At 47.0% G+C, this 23,291-nt stretch overlaps 1 protein-coding gene and 1 long non-coding RNA gene across 3 annotated transcripts in view; one reads left to right on the top strand and one right to left on the bottom strand.

Annotated features, from left to right (window-relative positions):
* Nucleotides 1–11,828, bottom strand: part of TWIST2 (twist family bHLH transcription factor 2) — a 51,561-nt gene extending 39,733 nt beyond the window's left edge. Inside the window, exon 1 of the mRNA XM_070618793.1 lies at nt 11,132–11,828. Coding sequence (XP_070474894.1) covers nt 11,167–11,649 — 483 coding nt within the window. The 5' untranslated portion in view covers nt 11,650–11,828 and the 3' untranslated portion in view covers nt 11,132–11,166. The remainder of the gene's footprint in view (nt 1–11,131) is intronic.
* A 115-nt stretch (nt 11,829–11,943) lies between these two features.
* Nucleotides 11,944–21,537, top strand: LOC139083301 (uncharacterized). 2 transcript variants are annotated; one of them, XR_011539918.1, is made up of 3 exons: nt 11,978–12,194; nt 15,319–15,625; nt 21,339–21,537. It is a non-coding gene; the product is annotated as an uncharacterized lncRNA (long non-coding RNA). The 2 variants fall into 2 exon arrangements; XR_011539917.1 differs by lacking the exon at nt 21,339–21,537 and having other exon boundaries at nt 11,944–12,194; nt 15,319–15,693.
* Nucleotides 21,538–23,291: the final 1,754 nt, after the last annotated feature.

The raw sequence follows: 23,291 nt of genomic DNA, 5'->3' as shown, positions 1-23,291 counted from the left end.
TCCAGGTTCTCCCGAGCCTTTCTGTCTGGGTTCTCAAAACACACACAATCGGTGAGCCCAGCACTGTCTTTGGGGTTTCTGTAAGTGTCTCTAAATGCTGACTGCATAGTACTACGAAGGTGATGTTGTTTTAAAAAGAAGCAGAACTGAGTCACGGTTGAGGAAACACTGGGAGAGCCACTCTCCTGCACATCTCTCTTGGGAGGGTCCCGAGAACACAGGTGACTCAGGAAGCATGCAGAGAGCCAACAGATCAGGGAGAAGGAGAGAAAGAAAAAACCACCCAACTGGCCCTGAATGATTTCATGCCACCCTCCTCCCAAATCCCTCTCTCTGGGGGCAGCACCCACGATGCTGGTCACAAGCCCATTCACTATGCTTTGCTCTGTTCCCAGCCCTCCGGAAACTGATAGTGGAGAAATAGAGGGATGCACTCAGGAGAGTGGCCCAGAACCAGAGGCCCCATTTTTTAGGAATTATCATGTCCCTGATGGTGGTATCAACTGTCTGAGGGTCTCTGTGAGCAGGACAGGGTCTGATGAAACCCGGAGCTTCGGGGAGCCCATTGCTGGATGTGTTGGTTTGTCAAGTGCTCACGGGCCACTCCCACAACAGACGTGGAAGACGCTCCCCACTCTCATCTGACGGGTCGATCACAAGCAGTGCAGAATCTTGGGCCACTCTCTCCCCTGTCCCCGTCCCCCAAAGTGTGATAACGCAGTCTACCATAGAGAGGATTCCAGAGATACAATCAACAAGCTGCTGAAACCCGAAGGTGGGCAAAAGAAGCAAGGTGTTCATCAGAACCGTTTGAGGAATTTTTTTTTTTAATGAACCCATTAGGAAATAGATTTCGAAAGGAAAATGCACAGGCAGGCACAACTCGACTAGATGAGAATCATCTGATAAGCGTTGAATCATGTGGATAAACTGGATAAGGCCTCTGGAAAGTGGAGAAAAGATAAAGCCTTGGCATACCTCCGCCCCCAAGTCCTGTTGGTCACCAGAGAGGCCCATGGTCTGAGTCATAGGATTTTTTTTCCTTTGGTGGTAAAATACACATCAAACTTATCATTTTAGCCACTTTACCGTATAAAACTCAGTGGAATTCAGTGCAAGACATTCACATTGTTGTGCAAACATCATTGCTATCTAGTTCCAGAACTTTTTCATCATCCCCTACAGAAATCCCGCACCCCTTAAGCAATCATGTCCCTGTTCCCTCCCCCTAGTCCCTGGCAATCACTACTCTGCTTTTGTCTATTCTGCATACTTCATGTAAAATGGAGCCATACAAGATTTGGTCTTTTGTGTCTTACTTCTTTAACTTAGCATGTTTTCAAGGTTCATCCATGTTGTAACATGAATCAGAACTTCATTTCTTCTGAGGGCTGAGTAATATTCCACTGTGTGGGTAAACCACATTTTACTTACCTCCTCCTCAGCTGATGGACATCTGTTTTGCTTTCGCCTTTTGGCTATTGTGAACAGTGCTGCTGTAAACAGGAGCGTACCAGTTTTCACTGGAGCACCTGTTTTCAATTCTTTGGGGTATATACCCAGGAGGGAATGGCTGGGTCTTATTGGCTTTTAGAATTTTGATAGCTGGAGGGCTATGAGAAACTCACTCCATCATTTTATGGATAGGGAAACTGAGTCCCAGAGAGGCCAGAACTTGCCTCAGGCCACAGAGAATGGCTGAGAGCAGAAAAGTTCTCCACTCCATGTTCAGCTTCAGTGACATCTTACTCAAGACCGCGGATTCCCCAGACACCAGGAGATGGGTTTTGCCCAATATATTAATTTGGGAACCTAGCCTGCTCCTACAAAGGCAACAGCCTTTGTTTTCTGTCTAATTAAAACCTCCAGAAATAGAAAAATACCGTGTAAGAGAAATTCGCTAAGAAAAAGAATTACATGTGATTTATTCTGGAAACAGTGATTTCAATAAATCGCAAAACCTTCACGAGGAGTCACATTAATTACACAGTCTCGGACATTTAAAAGCCTTCTGAATTCATCAATTACTGCTTCACGTTGTGAAGAATCAAGCAGAGAAAGCACAGTGGGCACAGCCAGGGAGCCAGAAACACATGCCAACATTGCTTTTTTTTGTCCTCATTTTCTCTTTCCTTCTTTCTGGGTAGAAAAAGTGAAATTATGTAATTAACATTAAAGGATCCTTAAAAGTAGCTTTCAAAAAATGGACACCACAAGCTGATTGTCCAAGAGATTGCTTCCGAGAACCTCCGCATTGACACACCTCTGAGGAGTGAGCCAGGAGGATGAAGTGCGTCATCTGTGAAAGTAACGTTTTATCACTGTTCAGAGCTGTGCTGTGCCAGCAGTAGGATGCTTTACGAGACGGGCAATATGGTTGTTCGGCTTCTCTCAGCAGAGCCAGGCTGGTTCTGTTTCTCCTGCAAACCTCGGAAGTGGGCAGGCATGATCTTCTCCTGGAAGGCATTTTCAGATGAGCCGAGGCTTTTAAAGTGGAATTTGACTGTAGGGTCGAATCTACAGCTAGGAAATCCAGGAGGAGGAAATAAATGCTGAGTGTCCACTTCCTTTCATGAAGTTTGGCAAACACTGAGCCGTGCTGGGCTCACGCAAGGACATTCGTCAGCGTGACCTGGAGGGTGGAGCGGACAGTGCTTCCAAGGCCCACGTAGCCTGGAGTTCCTGGGAAGCCGCAGGGTGCTGTGCAGCTGTGTGCAAACGGCCAGAAGGGTCTTTGGTCTTTCTTCCCTCTGCTGTCATCGGAGGGTCCCTCTAGTCACACAGGGGCACTGAGCATCCCAAGTCAGCTGAACACCCTCCTCCGGGGGTCCCTACCACAGTGTAGAGCAGGTGACCACTCCTGACCACCCCACTCTCGGGGACCCTCTGCTTTCTCTGGCACCTGAAGCAGCCAGTGACTGTAGCAGGCTCCTCCAAGGCAGAGGTCCCCTCTGGCACTTCTCTGATGCCCCTTGCAGGGCAATGTTGATGCGTGGGAGGAAATGGGAGGTAAAGGCGCTCTAGGTCCTTGTGAAGTTGCCTTGGTGCGGGTGGCCTCCCACCTGCGACCTTAGTGTGGCAGCGTTAAAATGACACTGAACTTTTACAGTGTCGTTCTTCTGGGAAGGCAGGCAGGGCGCTTGTTCGGATAAGCCACTGTCTTCCAGGTTTCTGAGGGACCCTAAGGGAGAGGTGACTGATCTGCAGCAAGAGCAGGGCAGGGGAGGAGATGCTGCACATGAGCCTAGACACTTCTGATTTCTTATGAAGCAGCCCCAATCCCTCAACTGCCCCATTCTCCACACATCGCTTTCCCTGTTCATACCCTCGTTTTCTCTCTTACTTTGTCATTCCTGAAAAAGTTACCCTTTTCATATTACAAATCGTAAATGACAGACTGTTTACAGAGTCGCTGGAGACACACAAGGAGTTTAAATTGCTCAACACTGAAATTAGACGAAATTGCTTTTGAAATGCAATAAAATAAAAATGCATGGAGGATAATAGCGATATTTGAAATGAGCGGATAAATATATCATAATCCCAGCCTTTTGTGTATTGTTTGGTTAAAAGAAAATCGCTATCCTCAAAAAAAATAGTCTAAAAGAGAGTTTTGGAATTGGCAGTAATTTAACATCTGGCAAAATAGCCTTAAGTTAATTCTGCCTTTAAAATACTTCGCTGTGTGCATTCTTTATCACTTCTTAGCGATCACACCAGAAGGATGCTCGAGACAAGCCTGCGTGTGTGGAGATCTACCTCAGCTCTCCCGAACACGCCAGAAACCACCGGCCCTGGAAGCGCCCACGTGTGGAGTCACTACATGGTCCCCATGCAGTTTTGGGGTGGTTGAAACAGTTCACCTTGCTCAAGAGAAATCAACAAAAACAGGACACATCAGGTTTCCCAAAGTACAGATATCTATTTGGGGCATTTTTGTTCTGGTATCAACCGAACAATTTTTTTTTGAAAATAGCAATGTTGGGCAACCAAGGAGAGGGAGTCACCAAGCCCATTAGGTGGGGAGGGAATGTGGGCGCTCGTCTGTTACTGAGTTGCACTGTACTTCTGGGACCCCCCAGAAATGCGCCACTCGGAGAATCCCGAGATGAGGTGGTCACTCCCCACGTATAAATGTATTATTATTGGAGCCTGGTGGTGGGTTTTTGTTCATCCTTTATTGTAAGATGAAACTTTACACGGACTTCAGTTAATAATAATAAAAAGAGGAGATCTCAGCTGAAGAGTAAGTACAAGAGTGTATGCTGGGCGTGGGGTGGGGTGGGAGGGCGAGCGCCTGGAGAAGAAATGCCCACCAGACAGAAAAAACACTCAGAGAACCAAATCTTTCTCTTAGGTTCCCACCTCAGATACGCACAGCACACAGACATCACAGAAAAAGAAAAATCAGTTGGCTGGGTGTATTCTGAAGATTTTGAATAGTTAGGAACCAATATATATCGTAGTCCATAATTTGCAATTATTTAATTCAGGAAATTATTTAAATTCAGGAAATCCTGAACTTTTTAAATTCAGGAAAATAATTCTTCAGTGATGACGTTGTTCTTCAATCGAACCCAATTGTGTGAACAGAGACATGCTAATGCTCAATTTGAGAAAGAAAATAACGCCTTTTCCTCCCTCCTTTCCTTTCCAAATTTGCAGTGATTTAGGCATTTTCTAAAGAAATGATAAACATCTTACCGTGTCCTTATCATGGCAATTTCATTAAGAATGGGATTTTAAATTCACACAAGCTTTCCGGAAGTGACCCAACCCATATAGATCTTGCTAGCCCTGCAGGCTAGCTGGCCTGGTTATCCCTCCGCAGAGCTAAAAGTCAGACTTATGGAAGCAGGCGGCTAGGTAACAGGCACTTTCATACTCCCAGGTCCAGAAAGTCAAACAAGGCGAATGGCTTTTGACTTCTGATCCCTTCTGTGCTGCCTGTAAATCAAATCTACTTAAAGAACGGAGATTAATGAAAGGAAATAGCAACTCAACATTTATTTCTAGATCTCTCGTGAGTGAAAGAACACGCCGCCTGCTTGCATCTTGACTTACAGAATGTTAAATCAAAGAACACACAAAGAAATCCACCGTGGCAGTCGAGTCAGAGACTATAAACTATTGGCCTGTGTTTTCTTTTAGAGAGTTTGTTTATTTTACAAGCTGTACCTCCCGGAGCCCCCATTGCCTCTGAAGCAGGCAAAAATCTCCTGAATCTCTTAGAAAGAGGGACACAGTCGTGGAGAATTTAACAGAAAGGCTAGTGTGGCATTTTATTTGTATAGCAATAGAAAAACAGCGCTAACGACAGAAGTGTGGGCATCTCCATGGGGAAGTTAGATAAAGGATCCTTACTCCTTCGCTCTTGGAGCAAAAGGTTGAAAACCTGCCCTCGGGTTTCCTGTTCCGAGTTGCTCTGCCCGGTGCCCTGGAAAGGCTCTGACTGTGACCACACCACAAACCTCAGCCGTGGGGTTGGGTCACCATCAAAGGGTTAAGAAAACCAAGGTTCCTGCTCAAATCCTTCCTGTCAGTCACACAGCAGATCTGTATTTCCAGAAAAACAAATGTGAATTCTCCATCAAATTAGACAGTGAGAAATATGAATCTAACTACATTTACAATTCCCCCCTCCCCCCCAAAAAAGCCTGATGGTTACTTTTTTAAAGGCTGAATGTGAGCTAAAAAGAAAGCAGTATTTTTCAGAATATCTGAATTCGATAACTGAAAGCTCTTTGGGTTCAACTCTATTCTTCATTTATTTGATGGGGAAGTTCTGATCTAAAGGAGGGGTTTGCCCAATTTCAAAGGCATTGCTCTTAAGATTTGAGAAGTAAAATTCCAGCTCTACAGGAGACCCCAAGAGAAGCCGGGTCATCTAAATGGTTCCCTGGTCTAATAACAGAGGAAACCCATATTACGATGCGAAGTTGGGTGATCCCTGCCAGCCTCAATAGACACCATGCACTCAGCTCTCTCAATCGTGTTCTTTCTTACACATAATCACAGGCTCATACTGTTCTAAACAATAGAGTTGCGGATAAAATAATACAGATATTCGAAGCATGTAAAACACTGTTTGCGTTCAAAATTACTCTATTTTCAACTAACCACTAAAAATTTCCCTCATGATAGAATAAAGTTACGTGCTGGCTTTTCCAGTTTCTGATTCATTTCTCCTTTTAACGTGACAACCATTAGTAATCACTGAAGAAAAATCCTATTGTGCCTTAGTTTACATCAGCGTGAAAATCACATCGTTAATGTCACTATATCTCATTCCAAAATAAAAATTAAATTAGGGCCCATTTCATACAACTAAATAATATTCAAAGGTTTACTACTGAACCAAAATACAAAATATGTTCCCAGGGCAAACAAATATTAATTTAAAATAACCATGACTGAGTTTAGGATTTGATATCTTTCTCTTTCTCCCCTTCTTTCTCTCTCTTGGTCTTTCTGTCTCTCTCTCTCTCTGTGTTTCTCCCCCCAACCCACTGTGCACCCCTCAAGTGTGTATGGCTGTAAATACTAAAACCTTAATCTCTATACTTTTTGGTGAATAACTTTTATAAATCTAAACTTTAGAATTGTGTGTGTGTGGCTGGGGGTTTCATGCAAGCCAATGCAGACTTAGTCTCTTAAAAGCAAATGTCGTGTCAGTTTCAGGTAAGTATTTCCTAAAATTTCTTTGAAAAATATTTTCTTTATTAGTTTAGGAATAAATGTACTGATTGGTGTTTCTCTGTCAGATTTATGGGATTCTGCTCTTTGTTTAAGAATTATAAGGAACCACCTCTAATTAATTACATATCGGAGATATGTTGAGATTCCTCATATTCTGGAAAGAAGTGCAACAATGCAAATGATATCAGGAAAAAATGGATTTTTGCTCAAAGCACATTTTTAGCTTTTTACTCTGAGATAAGACATGATAATGATTCCTTATATAATTTGCTCACTTGAATACAGAAAATTTTTAAAAAATTCTTGTGGAATATCTTTGCTTTTAAACTTTTTATTTTGAGATAATGTAGATTCACATGAAGTTGTAAGAAATAACACAGACAGATTACTTTACACTCTTCACTAAGTTTCTCCCCATGGTAACATATTGCAGAACTATAATACAGTATCCCGACCAGGAAACTGACATTGATACAAGCTCCAGATCTTATTCAGATTTCACCAGCTTTACATGCACTTGTGCGTGTGTGTGTGTGTGTGTGTGTGTTTCGATCTATACAATTTCATCGCATGTGTAGACTCAGGTGACCATGTGGAATATCTTTTTAGGCAGTTTCTGTTTTTAGTGTTTCATCTTGGCTTTCCTTCTGAATGCGTGCATGTCTGTATCTCTTAGAGTCTATTTCTTCTTCATGGCTTTCTGTTTCTTGGCTACAGTAACTTATTCATCTCTTCTTTGAATTTTATTGCCTCGTTCGTGAACTCTTTGCTAGTGGAGAGCTTTATATTTGGTTTGCTTTTTGCAGCACATTTATCCTTTCCCAGGAAAAGACACAAACATAAACAGACATTCCATCGTGCATTCACAGGGTTTTTAAAGACACCAGGGAGAATAGATTAATATAAATACTAAGCTTAAAAACTGTCATAAAAGTTCAGCCTTTAAAATTGGCTTATTAAAATATTTGTTTTTTTTAAAGCCCAGATTTAAACGAAAGTTATGAGTTAGAGTGCTCTGTTCAGAAAGGGTTTATGATCTTTTTGCCAGGCAAAAAGAATCTGGCATCTGTGCCGTCTACCCAGAGTATAGTGAAGCAAGGATGATGAAAAGTCAATTCTTTCAGGCTCAAGTCTTGTCTGAAAAGAGTAGATTTTTCAGAAAACCTCAATAAGTTACTATATTTCAAATGACCTCAAACAGCCACTTGCAAAGACCCATCCTTCCAGCCCCAACTCTGGCCAGATGGGTAGCAAGACTTCCTTCATTCAAGATTGACGGAACAGCTACAGACATTTAAGGGAACAATGTTCACATAACGGAGGTCAGCCCTCTGCATTGGATCTTATCGATGAGTACTTTATAACAAAACATGACTTATATTCCAGGTAGCTCAGTCTTTCATTCTACTTCTTCTGACCAATCGAAAGCTCTCCTGGGATTCTGCATTTCCATTCTCCACAGGGAATTAATTTTCTTATGAGACCAGCTATCATCCCAAATGTAGCAGTCGACAAACACCTCCAAGAAGTAAATTTTCAGGAGGGAGGAAAAGGCTTACAAATATTGGATGGTGAGAGGGTCGTACTTTGTTCTCCAAAGTAACTAAAAAGTTCTTAGAAAAAAAGTTTCTTGAGTACAGTAACCTACTGAAAATCTGCGCATATTGCAGACGTTAGAGATTTTTTTTAACCACAAAGTAGAAAAAAGCAAAAATGTCCAGTAAGCAATTGTCACCTTCTTCCACTCTCTGAGCCAGGTGCTTCTGACCCTGTTCCTAATTCTCAGGCATTTAATGAGAATACTGAAAACTCCTTTTGAGATTTTCTGATTAGGTGAACCAGCTGACTGTCCGAAGACATCTGATTTATCGTCTATTCACGTTCCTAACTGCCAGACCAAAAAGAAAGTCAGGATAAATATTAGCACCAGCCGTCCTCCACTATTTCCTGTGTTTCTCTTTATATCAAGCAATAATTTAGGCTTTTTATTGTTCTTGCCGTTTGCCTGGACACAGCTTTTTTCATATATGTGAAAACATCTCACATTAGACATTAAAATCACATACAATTTCCTGAAAGGTCTGGAAATTCTTTGCTGATACATATAACTAACGCTTCTCTTAAATGTTACAAATGAATGCCATTTAGCAACATTTTCAGGAAATCAAATCAATTATGATTGTATCTATACTCACAGAGACTAACAGGTTAAAAACAAAAAGGATACAACAATGTTTGTCTAACATACCCGATAAATAAAAACAGTGTATCCACAATCATTAGTGTATCAAGACTTTCCATATTTCCCTTCTCTTCTTGTAGAGAATGAGTATCTATGTATCTAAAGAAACTGGTTTCTTGGAACAAGTCAGTTATATTCCAGTATAGAAGATGAAAAATAAATGTGACCCCATATAGATCATTTGTTCTCCAGCTGAATGTGTTCTCTCTTATATTTGAAGGTTTTTTCCCCAAATAAACTCAACACTTTTCATTTACTTATTACAAGTACTGCCTTTTATTTTTATATAATCTTTCATTGTGATGTCTGATTCTCTAAATTTTAGGAATCTGATTATTTTTCAATGAATTTTAAATAATCCTACTAAATTTTCACTAAGGTAATATCTCCTGGTATTTGCCTTCAATAATTTTCTGGAGGGAAGTCTTGATGATAATTCTGTTGACGTTTTCCTTAAACAAAGCTATATGTGTACATTTTTAAAAGATGACATTCCTCATTTGTTTGTTCTTATTTCAGATGTGCTGTAAACTATGGATGGGATAGAGGGTAAATGGAATTAACTAATGGAAGTTCATCATTTAGGCAGCGAAAAACAGAATTAATGTATTATCCCACTGTAGCATTTTAGTACTCAGCCAGTCCAAACTTTCTTTCCTAGAGAAATATGTGATTGAGACACTTTCCATCTGTTTTTGACAAAGATAGCAGAAGATTCCCATACGTTATTCTCCGCTAAAAACTCTTTTTAAAAAACCTATAAAACGATCATTATCTGAGGAGGCTATTTCATCAAAAGAATTTCCAGTGGCACAGAAACAAAAACTAAAGAAAAAAATTAAAATCCACCTGTGCTGGATCAGCTTTTCGTGGTCCCAGCAAAAACATTCGCAGATATTATAGAACCACATAAAAAAGAAATAGATATGTTTGGGAGAAGGGGCGGCTGCACGCTCTTGATTAATCTAAATTCCTTCTGTGTGAAGTAGAGACTTTCATAAACACATTGCAAGAAGAGCAAGAAGCTAAAGCACATTAAATAGGAAAGATTTTTAACCCGGCTCCCCCCCCCCCCACAGGCCCCCAAATCTTGCATTCTTCCATAGACACAAAGACCTTTGGAAGGAAGATGCCCACTTGTCTCACAGAGCCTTCTGGAAGGGAGGGCGCCTCCGCAGTTAGAGCTTGTCTAAAGGGATTTCCAAGGTGTCTGGTGAAAGGAGCCAGCGCAGGACGCCCTGAGTGCTCTTCCAGAGAAAACCAGAGCTTCCAATGTTCTCAGCAGCTGTGGCCCCCTTGCCTTCGCCCGCTCAGGGCTCGCGCACCGCCTCCCTTTCCCCGCAAACCTGTTTCCCAGCCTGGATCCCTGGCGCTCCCCTGCTGGGTCGAACGCCTGGACTCGGCGCGGGCAGAGCCCCCTCCCAGACTCTCCAGGTTCAAGGCTGGGACCAGAGGCTCCCAGTTCAGAGGTCCGCTCCACCTGCCTGCGGGTGTCTACCCCGGCCTCCGCGCTCCGGTCTCCGCGCCTCAGCCTCGGCCCTGTGTCCCACGCTCCCGGCGCAGGGCCGTCCCCGGCTCTCCGGCGGCACTGGTCCTGGAGTCGCCACCGCAGGGCAGCTTCCTCCTGCCCTCTCCAGGCAAACCTAGGCGCCCGCCTGAACCTCTGCGAGCACCTGGCCGATCACGGCGCCGACGGCTGAGCCCCAGGGAACTGGGCCTGGGAGAAGTGAGTCTCGGCACGACCCACGCGCTCTGCCGCACCCCGGGAAGAGGGCGAAGCCACAGCCAGGCACTACCCGGCTCGGGCAGCTTCCCGGGCGGCCTCCGCTCCTAGGGACGCAAAGGGAGGTTGGTTCCTATCTCCCTGGCCCTAGCCGGCCCCAGGCCGTTCTTCTGATGCCCACTCCTCCGACAGTCACCCACAGACCCCCACACAGCACCAAGGAGGGAAAATACGACAGTCACCAGTCCGCCCGTTGCCGACTGACACCCTGCATGGAAGATTGCAAAAGGCCCCAGGGGTGCCCCCTGGACATGGGAGCTTCCCAACCGACCCCCATTTGTTGCTAGGAGGAAAAGCGCATCCCATCCACGCCGCCGCAGCCCGCGGGGCCTCCTCGAGGAGGGGTGCGCAGGCCGGGCCGCCCGTCCCCGGCAGCGGAGACCGCCCATCGCGCGCGCAGCACCTACCCTGGCGCGCCGGTCCGGACGTGGGTGGCGCGGCGCTAGTGGGAGGCGGACATGGACCACGCGCCCTCCATGCGCCACACGGAGAAGGCGTAGCTGAGGCGCTCGTGGGCCACGTAGCTGCAGCTGGTCATCTTATTGTCCATCTCGTCGCTCTGCAGGACCTGGTAGAGGAAGTCTATGTACCTGGCGGCCAGCTTGAGCGTCTGGATCTTGCTGAGCTTGTCCGAGGGCAGCGTGGGGATGATCTTGCGCAGCGCCGCGAAGGCCTCGTTGAGCGACTGGGTGCGCTGGCGCTCGCGCACGTTGGCCAGGATGCGCTGGCTCTGCAGCTCCTCGAAGGACTGCGCGCTCGGGCTCCCCTTCTTGCCGCGCTTGCCCGGGGTCGGGCTGCCATCTTCGCTGGACTTCTTGCTGTAGCGCCGCTTCCGGCCGAAGCGCTTGGGCTGCCGCTCGAGCTCCTCCTCGCTGGTGCCCAGGCTGTCCACGGGGGACACGGGCGAGCTGGAGCCCTCCTCCATGGCGCCCGCCCGGCGCGCGTGGGGCTGGGTGCGCCGGGCGCCGAGCGCGCCGCTGGCCAAGCCCGCGGTCGCCGAGCACACGCTTTCCGAGTTGCTCGAAAGGCTCTGATTTCAAGGCCGGCTTGTGCAAAACCGAGGTCTCCGGGAGAGGAAGTTATTCTAACTTTTTTGGAAACTCTAGCCGGGCTGGGTTGCTAAATAGTTGTCAGGAGCGAGGGCGGCGCGCTGATTGGCCGCTGCGGCTGGGGGCAGGACAAATTCTGGGGCCTTCGCCGGCCGCCCCCGCCCCCCGGCGCGGCACTTTCAGTTTTGCCTCCCCCTTCGGCCCGGGCCGCGGCGGGCATCCTGGAGGCCGGGCCCTCGCGCCCCGCCCGCGCCTCCATCCCGGCATCTGGCCGCTCTCTGGCCGCCCCGCACCCTGGGCTCAGCCGACCTGGCTTTGTCTACTCCTTAACGTGGAGATCAGGCGCCGCCGGGCTGCAGGATCTCTCCCGGGGCGCGAGGGGCGCGGGAGGCGAGTCCTACCCTAGATGCGCTCCTAGGAGGTGAGGACGCGGCGGGTAGCCCCCGGGGGAGCCCAGGCCTGGGTGCGCCTTGGCTGCCTCCGGGCGCGCAGCGAGTCCGCGCCGCGGCCCGCACCCTTGCCCTGGGGTGGGAGACCTGCGCGGGCAGGGGCCCCGGGGCCCCGACTCCAGGCGTCCGGACAATCGGCTGCCCTTAGAGACACCGCTCCCCACGCACGCACTGCGGGGATCCGTGGAGACGCAGCCCGCTCTGCCTAGGCCGTGTATCGGGGACCGTTTCTCCCCACTACTTGTTGGGGAGCCCTGGCCCCGACGTTTCTCGCAGACACTCCTTCTAAGCGCTTTATACCTTCAGCGCCACAGCGAGCCTCTGCGGGAGCGCCCGGTGCCCGCCGCGCCCACCTGCGCGGCCCTGCCCGGGATGCGGGATGCAGGATGCGGGCCGGGGATGCCCACTAGGCCCGGCCTCTGCTCTCCCGCTTGGCTTCACGAGTCGGCCGTGGATGCAGGGCGGTCCGGGGAGCGGCGCAGAACCGCCTGCGGCCGGGCCTGCGCGGCCTCCCCTGCACTGGGCGTCCGCGGGCTGCCCGGGGCGGGAAGGCGAGGGGTGGCGACAGCACGGGGCCCGTCCTCAGCCGGCGGCCGGGGAGACCCCGGCCCGCGCCATCTGGGCGCCGAGCGCGGGCGCGTTTGAAGTGGTTCTGGGGGGGGGCGGGGGGCTCTTTGTTCGCCAGGCCGCCCTGGCTTGGGGCCTGGAGGTGGTTTACGCCTTTGAACCTATTCCCAGGTGACCGGGCTCAATTAGGCCGGGCCTGAGCGGGGCTGTCAGGCAAACGGGTGATCAAGGGCGGACTGGACCCTTTTATTGAAGTTGAACTGTGGGCCGGGGGAGCGCTCGGCCTCGGCTGCTTCCCGGGCCGGCCGCTCGGGCCGCGGCCACCGCGGTGGGAAACCCGAGGGTGGCCCCGCACGGGTCCCGGGCTGCTCAAGGGGACGTTTGCCGAGCAGCCGGCGAGCGCAGGCACAGCTCCAGAAGAGCAGGCCCTCGCACAGACGTGGCGACGCGACAGCGCTGACTGTCCACAGCTTCCTCCCGGCCCCGCGGGCTTCGATCCTCCGGAGTCGCCGCGCCCCGGGCCCACCCGCCGGGCTGCCCCCTTCCCCGCTCTGGTAGAAGGCCCTCGATTTATCCAGCGCAGTAACATAGCTTTCTGTATCTGTTTCTTTGAAATTCCAAAATAAAAATTTAAGGAACAAAAAAGAGAGCGAGCGGAGCCTGGTCCCCAGCCGTTCGTTCTGTCGCCAGCGCTGGGGCGCAGCCCTGCCCGGGTTCGGAGCCTCATGACGGCCCTGCTCCTCCTCGACTTGCCTTTCACTGTGAGCGCGACTCAGTGCAGGACAGCAGCGATTCGATGCTCCTTTACCGACTCTGTGTGTCACTCAGGTTGGGGAGCTCGAGGACCCAGACCCCAGGCTCTGGCCCAGCTTAAATGAGCCCAGGGACATCCCTCCTCCCCAAACCCTGAGAGCGTCTGGGGAGGAGAGGAGCGTGCCTTATAGCCTGCTCCAGCTCCCCTCTGTCTCTCCTACCCGTGATGGGCATCTGAACGCTTTCTGCCAATCATCTTCCTAAATTATAGTAATAACACCACTGGGGTGGAGTTGTACTTAGAAAGGGCCAAACATAAGATCCAAGGCGCACATCACATACAGGTAAGATTCTCATTTTAAAAATCCCCCTTAAAAATTTCCCCTTGAAAAATGCCTCAGGAGGGCAAATGACAAGCCTTCTTTACAATGGTTCTCCCATCACATCTGTTCCCTCAACAGTGTTTATAAGAGCACTGTTCCCCCCATTTATATGGTAGATGGGTGCTTGATCTCCTTTCCACTCTCTTCTACTCTTCCTTTCTGAATCAAGGGGATGGAACGGTAAAAATGACCCTTCTCAGAATTCGGCAGCCTGGTCTGCAAGATGCATGCTTGTGCCAGGTGGAAGGGAAACAGGACCACGGGCTCTGCCACGTTTTTAAGCCCAGTGGTGGAGACGTTTGGTTTCTCCAGGCAGCACAGCATCAGGTCACTGGATGTCCAGAGGTGGGGTGTGAGCCTCCATTTTCTGGAGTGGCGTCTCTTGGGAGCTGGCAGCAGTGGCAGTAGCAGCAGCCCCTTGATTCCAGGGCGGTTCTGGCATCACTGTTCTCCTGGTGCAGTGATGCAGCAGCTGTAGTTTCGTGGTACAGTTTGGAAGTCAGTTCTGAAAGCTCTACCCAGAGCCTGTGTCTTTGACTCCACAGCAATTCTCTCATATCCTCTAATAAGTTGCTTCCTGCGTAAACCAGCCAGCGTGGGCCCTGTTCTCTACCGTGGACCTCTGACGGAGACACCCACACTCTGGGCTGTGGTCTGGAAGATGGACACTAGGGTTCTCCCCAGGGTCCCGTGTTTCCTTGACATCACTAACACTCACTTACATTGGCCTTTGGCACACATTTATAAACGTCTTTAAGATCTAATCAAAGTTGTTCTTGCAACAAACTCATAATTTTTTTCACTTGGAATATACACCAAATTTCAATTAAAAAACAACAATGGAAAGATGAACTGTGACGTAAGAATGAGAGCGGGAACCGGGTCTGGAGCAGAAGCCAGGCTTCTCCGCAGAAACTTTGTTTTGTAGATTTGACTGCAGAATCGTATGAATGTTTTACATAATTATAAAAAATTAAACCACAATGAAAAAAATAGAAATCGCTAAAAAAGTCAAAAGCAAAATTAGACGAATGTATCTAATTTTGTATCATCTTGGTGGCTTAACCATGCAGACTGGAATAATTTATGATAGCTTTAAACACTGCAATTTGACTGTCCATCCCTAATGGCATATACTGCAAAGAAAAAAGAACTGCAAGGAAGTCTTAAACTGTTTTCAGTATTCCTATTTCTAGTAACAATACTGCTATTGTCGCTCTGAAACTGTAGGCCAAAAGCAAATAAGTTATTATGTTTACGTCTTTGGGAATCAAGATTTCCAGCCTAAAAGAAAAGAGATACAAATAAAAAATGAAATGTTAGGTAAGACCATGTCATTCTAAATTTGTTGGAAATATCAGTATCAACTCATAACGTATTTTCTCTTAAACAGTGCATTTCCTGGCCCTGAAAAGACCTAGAAATGTTGACCGATCCAGCGGCAATGAGCATGACTAGTGCCCAGATTGTGGTCTCTCCTTGAAGAAATGGCTGACTTAAGGTCTGGGGGAAACATGCATGATAAGCCTGGAGCATCTTAATATGCCAGAAAGCAAGGAAGCTATCAGTGACTCCTGCGGTCATGTCAGAAGGACTCTGGAATGAACCTGAAGATGCCTCCATGGGCCAAAGATGGTGCAAGATAAGCATCAATAAGAATAATTACAATGCAATTGCAATGGATGGAAACAGACCAAATGGTAAAAATCCATGAGTTTATAGTGTTAAATAAAATATTTATTGGTCACCTTTGGTTGAGGATAGGAAATTGACTCACAATTGATTCTTGATTCAAATCACATCAGCCTTTCTTATCAAATTATACTTCAAAGTAACATATGATTTGCTGAGAAGATGTATTGCTCTACAGATGTCCTCCAGATGATAAATGGAGGTGAGATGATAGGATTAATCCTCTTGCACACCTCATCCATGCCAACTAACATCACACAGCTAGAGGCAGACTTCTGGGGTCAGGACCTACAGCACCTATGAAGGGTTCCTGCCAAAACACCTAACCTCTGGATCCGGCAGCCAGTTCCAGGAAATCCAGGGCATGCTACTCAGTCAGGTGAAATGGAGCCACGGGGATGCAGTCAGATCTAGGCTCTCCTTTTCTCAGAACCCTGAAAGGGCTCAGTTCTCCTTGCATAACAGCCCTCCTTTACCAAGATCTGTAAGGCCTGCCCAGTCTGGCCCTGCTAATGCCCCATTACTGCTGACATCCTGTCCTGGGGATCTAGCTCCCTCTGCTTCCTTCATGCTGGCCTCCTGGCAGCCCCTCCCCACACAGCCCATGTACCCATACCTGAACCTACCTGGAGCTTCCTGCCCCCTGATAACCATGTAACTGACTCCCTCACATCCTTCAAGTCTGTCTTGGATATCTATTGCCACAGAACCAACCACCCACACATTTGCCACCTTAAAACACTACCCATTTCCTGTGCTCACACCTGCATAGGCCAGCAGTTTGGATTGTGTTCAGCTGGGTGGATGTTTTGTCAGTCCTGCCTGGTGTCACTCTTGGGCCTGTGGTCATCTCCTGGCTCCGATCACAGACCTGGTGGTCAGTAGGCTGTCAGCTGGGGCACCTCAGTTCTCCACCATGTGGCTTCTCCAGCAGGCTAGCTTAAGCTCATTTTCACTGTGGTCTCAGGACTCTGACCACAGCCCCAAGAGGGCAAGCCCGTATTCTCATATTTGCTGACATCCCACGGGCCAACAGAAGTCACAATGCTGAGTCCAGATTCAAGAATTTGGTACTAAAAAAGTTGATTGGCAGCTGTGTGTGTGTGTGGGGGGGGGCGGTGAAGGGGACCAGTTGTCACTCCTAGACTTCCTTTAGGATGATCAGCTGGAGGCCCACTCATATTTGGGGGAGACCCCCAGTCATCAGCATTTATCAGTCTTTTCCTTGTGGCTGGCCACCCTCTCCAGCGAGGAATTCTTCCACCTCCTGCCCTGGAGCATCAGCCTGGGTTCCACGGTCCTGGGCACCCAGGGAGAGAACATGCCTGGGCAGAGTTCTCACCCTTCAGAACGTGGAGTTTCACATGTCAGCCCTGTTTTCAGTACAGGCCCTCGCATTTCCTCTCAGCACTGCCTGCTACCCCCAATCTGAAGCCTCTCTGGCTCAAATTTTCCAGATTAACTTCCAGGGCCTTCCAAGGTTAGGGGGAGGTCTTGCACCTGGCCTCTTGGGGTGGGGGTGGGGGGGCATCTGGAGATGTGACTGCTCCTGACATTGACTGAGGGCTGGGGATGCTGCTGCACAGGCTTCAGCCAACTAGCTTCTCAGGGGTGCCCCCCTGGCCTATGCTCTGGCTTCCCTGTCCTCCCCCGTCCACTAAATCAGTTACCTCTCCTCCAGCCTCATCCCATCTCCCCAAGCATGTCCTGCTGTTGGATCCTCTCTGGTTCTCTTCGAGCTCTCGGTTTTTGCCTTTTAGGCTCCTTTGGTCCAATTTTAGATGGATGTACGGGAGACAGGGGAGATAAATGCATATGTGCACCATTTTTAGTTGGAAACTGCCTGAAATGCTTTAGAAAGTGTTAACAAGCTAAGATGCAGGTGCAGAAACACCTGTCCTCGGAGGTGGCTTGGTGCTCCCCCTGCCTGCCTTGGAGGGCTCCAGGCAGACTTGGGAGCCAGGCTGCCCTGTTGTTGCCTCCGTCTCCACAGTTCTGATGGGCAGCCGCTCACTACCGATCCCTCAGGATGGGAGATCTCGGGGGCCAGAAGTGAAACCTCATACCATGACTTGGGAAACTGAGGCTGTGAAGGCATTAACCCATCTCTCACCTTTTTCTAGTCCAGCGATAGGTGGTACAGGGTCCCCCACAAGCCCGCCTCCTGGTCCTGCTGGGAAGGCCTCACCACTCAGGCGCTTTCCAACCTCAGTGGGTTGTGAGGTTATCATCCACTGTTCTTCTGGGAGTGGCTGGATTTGATTTAGCTTAACTTCAATTTGTGAATCAGAAAGCCTTGTTTTCTCCCCCCAAACACACTCCCCCCTACAAGAAATGCAACGAATAAATGCAGGTCCAGATTGCCCAAATGGAAACCTCATTTCCATGGTTTAATACCATTTGATATAATTTAATATAATTTGAATAGATGTTTGCTCAAACAGTTCCTTTAAGTTGTCACTGTCTAGTCCTATTTGTTTTTAATCTTCAAATCAGTCATTCACACCTTCTGCCCGTTCCTCTCCCACCCCTCCCCAGCCCCTACTCATTTAACCTCTTCAAACTTTGCGCTTTCAAAGGGAACCAGCGGATGCTGTTGACTGACTGGTGGAGAGAGAATAGGACTCACAGTGGACATCCCTCCTCACCACATACTGTGGTTGCACTCTAATAAAAACACGTCCTCTATTGTACACTGTGGGGAGAAATTAATTGAAGACAGAGGAGTATTAATACAGTGTTAATTATCACTGTGTGACTAATCTGTGCCAAAAAGTGGGGAAGGAGCCACATAAACAGACACTGCACAGCAGTGCATGTTGAGGGAGGTAGTGGAGCTGTGAACCCAGGCTAAGGGAAGACTGAGGAGGGAGAGACTAGCAGGTCTGGGGTGATGGAAGGGACTAGCAGGCTGTTGCAAAAGCTCGGCCAGCAGACCAAGGAATCAAGGAATCAAGGTTCCTTTGGCAAGGGACCAAGGAACTGGGGAGCCAGGGAACACAAAACTAAGGAACCATGGAACAACACAAACCAGGGAACCAAGGAATCAGGGAAACAAGGAACTGGGAACCACATCATCCATAAAATCAAGGAACCTAGGAACCAAGGAATCTAGGAACCAAGGAATCTAGGAACCATGGAACCTAGGAACCACAGAACCTAGGAACCGTGTGACCTAGTAACCAAGGAACCTAGAAATCACAGAACCTAGGAATCATGGAACCTAGGAACCAAGGAGCCTAGGAATCAAGGAACCAAGGAATCTAGGAACCAAGGAATCTAGGAACCTAGGAACCACTGAAACTAGGAAGCAAGGAATCTAAGAACCACAGAACCTAGGAACCACGGAACCTAAGAACGAAGGAACCATGGAACCACAGAACCTAGGAACCATGGAACCTAGAAAACATGGAACCTAGGAACCATGGAACCTAGAAAACACGGAACCTAGGAACCAAGGAACCGTGGAACCACCGAACGTAGGAATCACAGAACCAGGTAACAGCAGAGCTGGGGGGAGCAAGGAAGGCAACGAGGGGCTATCTAAGAGGGAGAAGCTGCAGGATTTGAGTTCTCTTAGCGAAACTGTGAACCCCTGGGGGCAGGCTTGGGATTAACTAGGGAGGTAACATTTACCCATTTCTCCTCTCGCTGCGTGTAATTGTGTTTTCACCGTTAGTTACGCTAGTTGGGAAGAGGAAGACAGGCAATTTAAACACTGCCTTATCATGCAAGAAAAAGAATTAACGAAACCCAGCCACAGTGCCAGGCTGTGCAGAAGAGCAGAAACAGAACAGGACAGTGACGGGGATGTCACAGATAGCATGGTCGCTATAGTTAAGAATACTGTATTGTATATATGAAAGGTGCTAAGAGAGTAGATCTTAAGAGTTCTCATCACAGAGAAAAAAATTCATAAGTATGTGCGATGGTGGGTGTTAATTAGACTGCACTGATCACTTCACAACCAATACAAAGATCAAATCATTGTGTTGTACACAATGTACTAATGCTGTATGTCAATTATATCTCTACAAAAAAAATGAAAGAAAACAAAGAACAGGATGGCGAGGACTCAGGATTCTGTGTTCTGTCACTGACTAGGAGGTGACGTTGGGTTAGTCCCTTCCTCTACATGGGACTCAGTTTCCCCTCTGTGAAATAACAGGTTGGGGTTCATGATCCCTACAGTTCTCTTAACATGACAGTTTCTGGGTTCTACTTCCAGAAAATGAAATCCCTGTTTGGGAACTAAAGCTTCATGTGACACTTTGAGGCTTGGTGGCGTTTTAGAAAGGGGAGGGCCACTGCCCAGGACGTGGAGAGTGTGATTTTCTTTAATCTGTCTAAATAACGGGCAGGGGAGTCTTTGGTGACCACACAGGCCCCGACCCCTCATAAAGTCCCTGCCCTGTGGTGGCCTGGTCATAAACTTTCCTGAAAAGGTCATGTGAATTTATCGTCCCCCATACTTTATAATTAGAAATTATGGTCTCTCTTCTGCATGACACTTTTGAGCTTTAGCAGATCTTAAATTAAAACTAGATACATGTTTTAAAATGCCCTTCAGGAAACTTTAAATTCATGAGTTGAAAATTTGACTGAAAAAGTCCTGAACACTTTCTAAATAAACACACAGGTTAAACCTAAAATGTTTTAAGGAACAAACCTGGAATTAAACTTGTGTGTTAAAACTCTGATTATAACTTGAATATAAAAAATGCATCAAAGAAGTCTTCTGGGGGAAACACTTCTGGGTGTATGGCAAATTTCTCTTTTATGGAGGTCAGCAGAGCAGTGGGGAGCTGGGCTGCAGGGCTGTCCCAAGTGAGCTGGAGGAAGAAGGATTGGACGTCCTTGTTTAAAGAAGAAAATGCGTGTGTGTGTGTGTGTTTATGTTTATGTAGGGTTATGGGGTGACATGTAACTTCTCTAGGCTATATATTTTAAAAAAGGTTTTTAATTATTCCACTCGACTTCCTTTTCCTACTTTATTTCTTCATACCCTAGGAGGGAAGATGAATAAGTAACAACCCAGGGTACCCCCGTTTCCCATCCTCAAGGATGACAATGGAGGGGGCTGGGTTGCCTCTGGCTGGGAGCCCATAAGGGGCTCACGGGCTGCCTGCTCCAGGCTTCTCCCTCTAATTCTGTCTTTCCTTTTCCTCTCTGGCCCCATGACTTTTTCTTCCTCCTCTTCAAAAAGGCCCTCATGCCTAACCTCTGAGGAGATGCTATCTGAACTCTGAAAATAAGATGAAACTAGCTTTATTTTATATTTTTGACCAAGACCTTTCTCCCCCTACCCCAGGAAAAGTTAATGAACACCAGTATCAAAGGATGAAAGTGTCACCTTTATTTATTTATTTCCCTGGACCAAACAGGAATATTTTCTATGTAAAATGTATTGTATCTTCAGGGCTGTAGGATGGATGAGCGTTACTCCTACACCGTTAATCCATTTTGAAACCCGTGGCCAGGTAGCTCAAAACTGAGCAGCTTATATGACAACCTCTTGTATTTGGGCTGTATAGAGGTTTGCAATTTAAACGGAAAAAAAATATTTGCACTAATTTTCCATTTTCTAAATGATTTATGTAAGGAATGTGGAATATTGTGTTTTCTTCTAGGAAAATTCCACAGGTAATGTTTTGGTATATAATCAATAACAATGCAAGTAGTGGAAATCTTCAAATAACCAGATATTTTCTTTATTCTCAGATTTGAGGAAAACAATCAACTCGATGAAGAGGAAGGAGGAAGAGAAGCTGAACACCTAGGAAAAAACAGAGAAACAAAAACCAGCCTCTTAGTACTTCCTGTTGACGTTGGTGGGGGCCAGCCCAGCTTCCCACATGATCGCATCTTCTTGTAACTCTCTTATTGTACAACTTGAGACACCGAGATCCTCAGCTAGCCAGTGAGTATATTCCATATACTAAAGCAGAAAAATGGATGCCCCCCCCAAGTATGGCATGGGGAACTGGTTCTCATTCTTAGGGGTTTTTTTAATCAACCATTTTTTAAAGGTATAATATACCTACAATAAAATGCACCCATTTTAAGTTTAAAATTTGATGCCTTTTGACAAATGTGGAACCACCTCCACAATCAAGAACATTTCCGTCACGCCAGAAAGTAGGGCCCTTTGCAGTCAACCTCCTCCCACTACCCAGCCACTAGCAACCATTGATCTAATTTATGTCCCTGCTGTGCTTTTTCCAGAAAGTCATAAAAATGAAGTCGTACAGGACATAGGCTTTTGTGCCTGGTTTTTTACACTTAGAATAATGCTTTTAAGATTCATGCACATTGTCCCATGTATCTATAGTTTGTCCTCTTCATTGCAGACTATTCCATTGTATGGAGACACTACAATTTGTTTATCCCTCCGTCAGTTGAGGGACATTTGGGTTGTGTCCAGTTTGGGGAGATTATGAGTAAAGGTTCATTCAGGTCATTGTTTAGACAGGTTTTCTTTTCTCTCAGGTAAGTACCGGGGAGCAGGATTGCTGATTCCTATGGAAGTGTGTGCTTAACTTTGGAAGAAACTGGCAAACTATTTTCCAAAACGGCTAGACCATTTACATTCACACCAGTAATGTATAAAAGTTCAGCTGCACACGGCTATCATCAAAAAATAGAAAATAAGAAGTGTTGATAAGGATATAGAGAAATTGGAACCCACAGACATTGCTGGTGAGAATGCAAAAAAGTGCAGCCACTGTGAATGACAGTTTGGTGGTTCGTCAATAAGTTAAACATAGAACAACCATAGCATGATTGTAGAATGACCCAGCAATTCCACTCTTGGGTGTATACCCAAAAGAATTGAAAACAGGTGTTCAGTCAGAAACTTGCACACTAGTGTTCACAGCAGCATTATTCACAATTGTCGAAATATGGAAACAACTCAAATGTCCATTGGTGGGTGAATGGGTGAACAAAATGCAGTATAGCGATACCATGGAATGTTAGCCATATAAAAGAATGAAACAGTGACAAATACTATAATATGGATGGACCTTGAAAACGTCATGCTCAATGAAAGAAGCCAGAAAAAAGGCCACATATTACATAGTTCCATTTATACAAAATGTCCAGAATAGACAAATCCGTAGAGACAGAAAGCAGATTAGTGGTTGCCAAGGGTTAGGAGGAGGGGTATATTAATCATGCTTTTTATTTTCTGTATTTTATGATGCTCTGACATCTTGGGGCCTTGCAGACCCAGAGAGGGATTGCCCCTCCTAGCGTTAGCTAATTCCTGGAGAGAGCAAACAATTTGCCTGAGAGCACGCCTTTGATGTGCAAGCCAACCAATCCTGAGTCCATGCCCCCACCCACCTCATTTTATCAGACTGCTGCAGTCTGGAACGCATTCCCCCGTCCTAAATCACCCCAGGGCCGGTTACTCATTGAGGTGCGTGATTCATCTCTAGTTACTTGTATACAGGGTGAGGTAATAGTGGAGTTTCGTTTCTCTTGCATATTGATGTCCAAGGATTCCAGCACCAACCACTGAAAAGAATATTCTTTCCCTATTGAATTCTCTTTGCATATTTGTCAAAAAGCAGTTGACCATAATATGTGTAAGACTGTTTCCAGACTACCTGTTCTGTTCCATTAATACATGTGTCTTTCTTTACATTAATAACACACTGTCTTGATTTC

This window comes from Equus przewalskii, chromosome 5 (genome assembly GCF_037783145.1).
Source record: "Equus przewalskii isolate Varuska chromosome 5, EquPr2, whole genome shotgun sequence".
Lineage (NCBI taxonomy): Eukaryota > Metazoa > Chordata > Mammalia > Perissodactyla > Equidae > Equus > Equus przewalskii.
The sequence above is the reverse complement of the archived record's forward strand: the minus strand, read 5'-3'. Positions and strand labels throughout refer to the sequence as shown.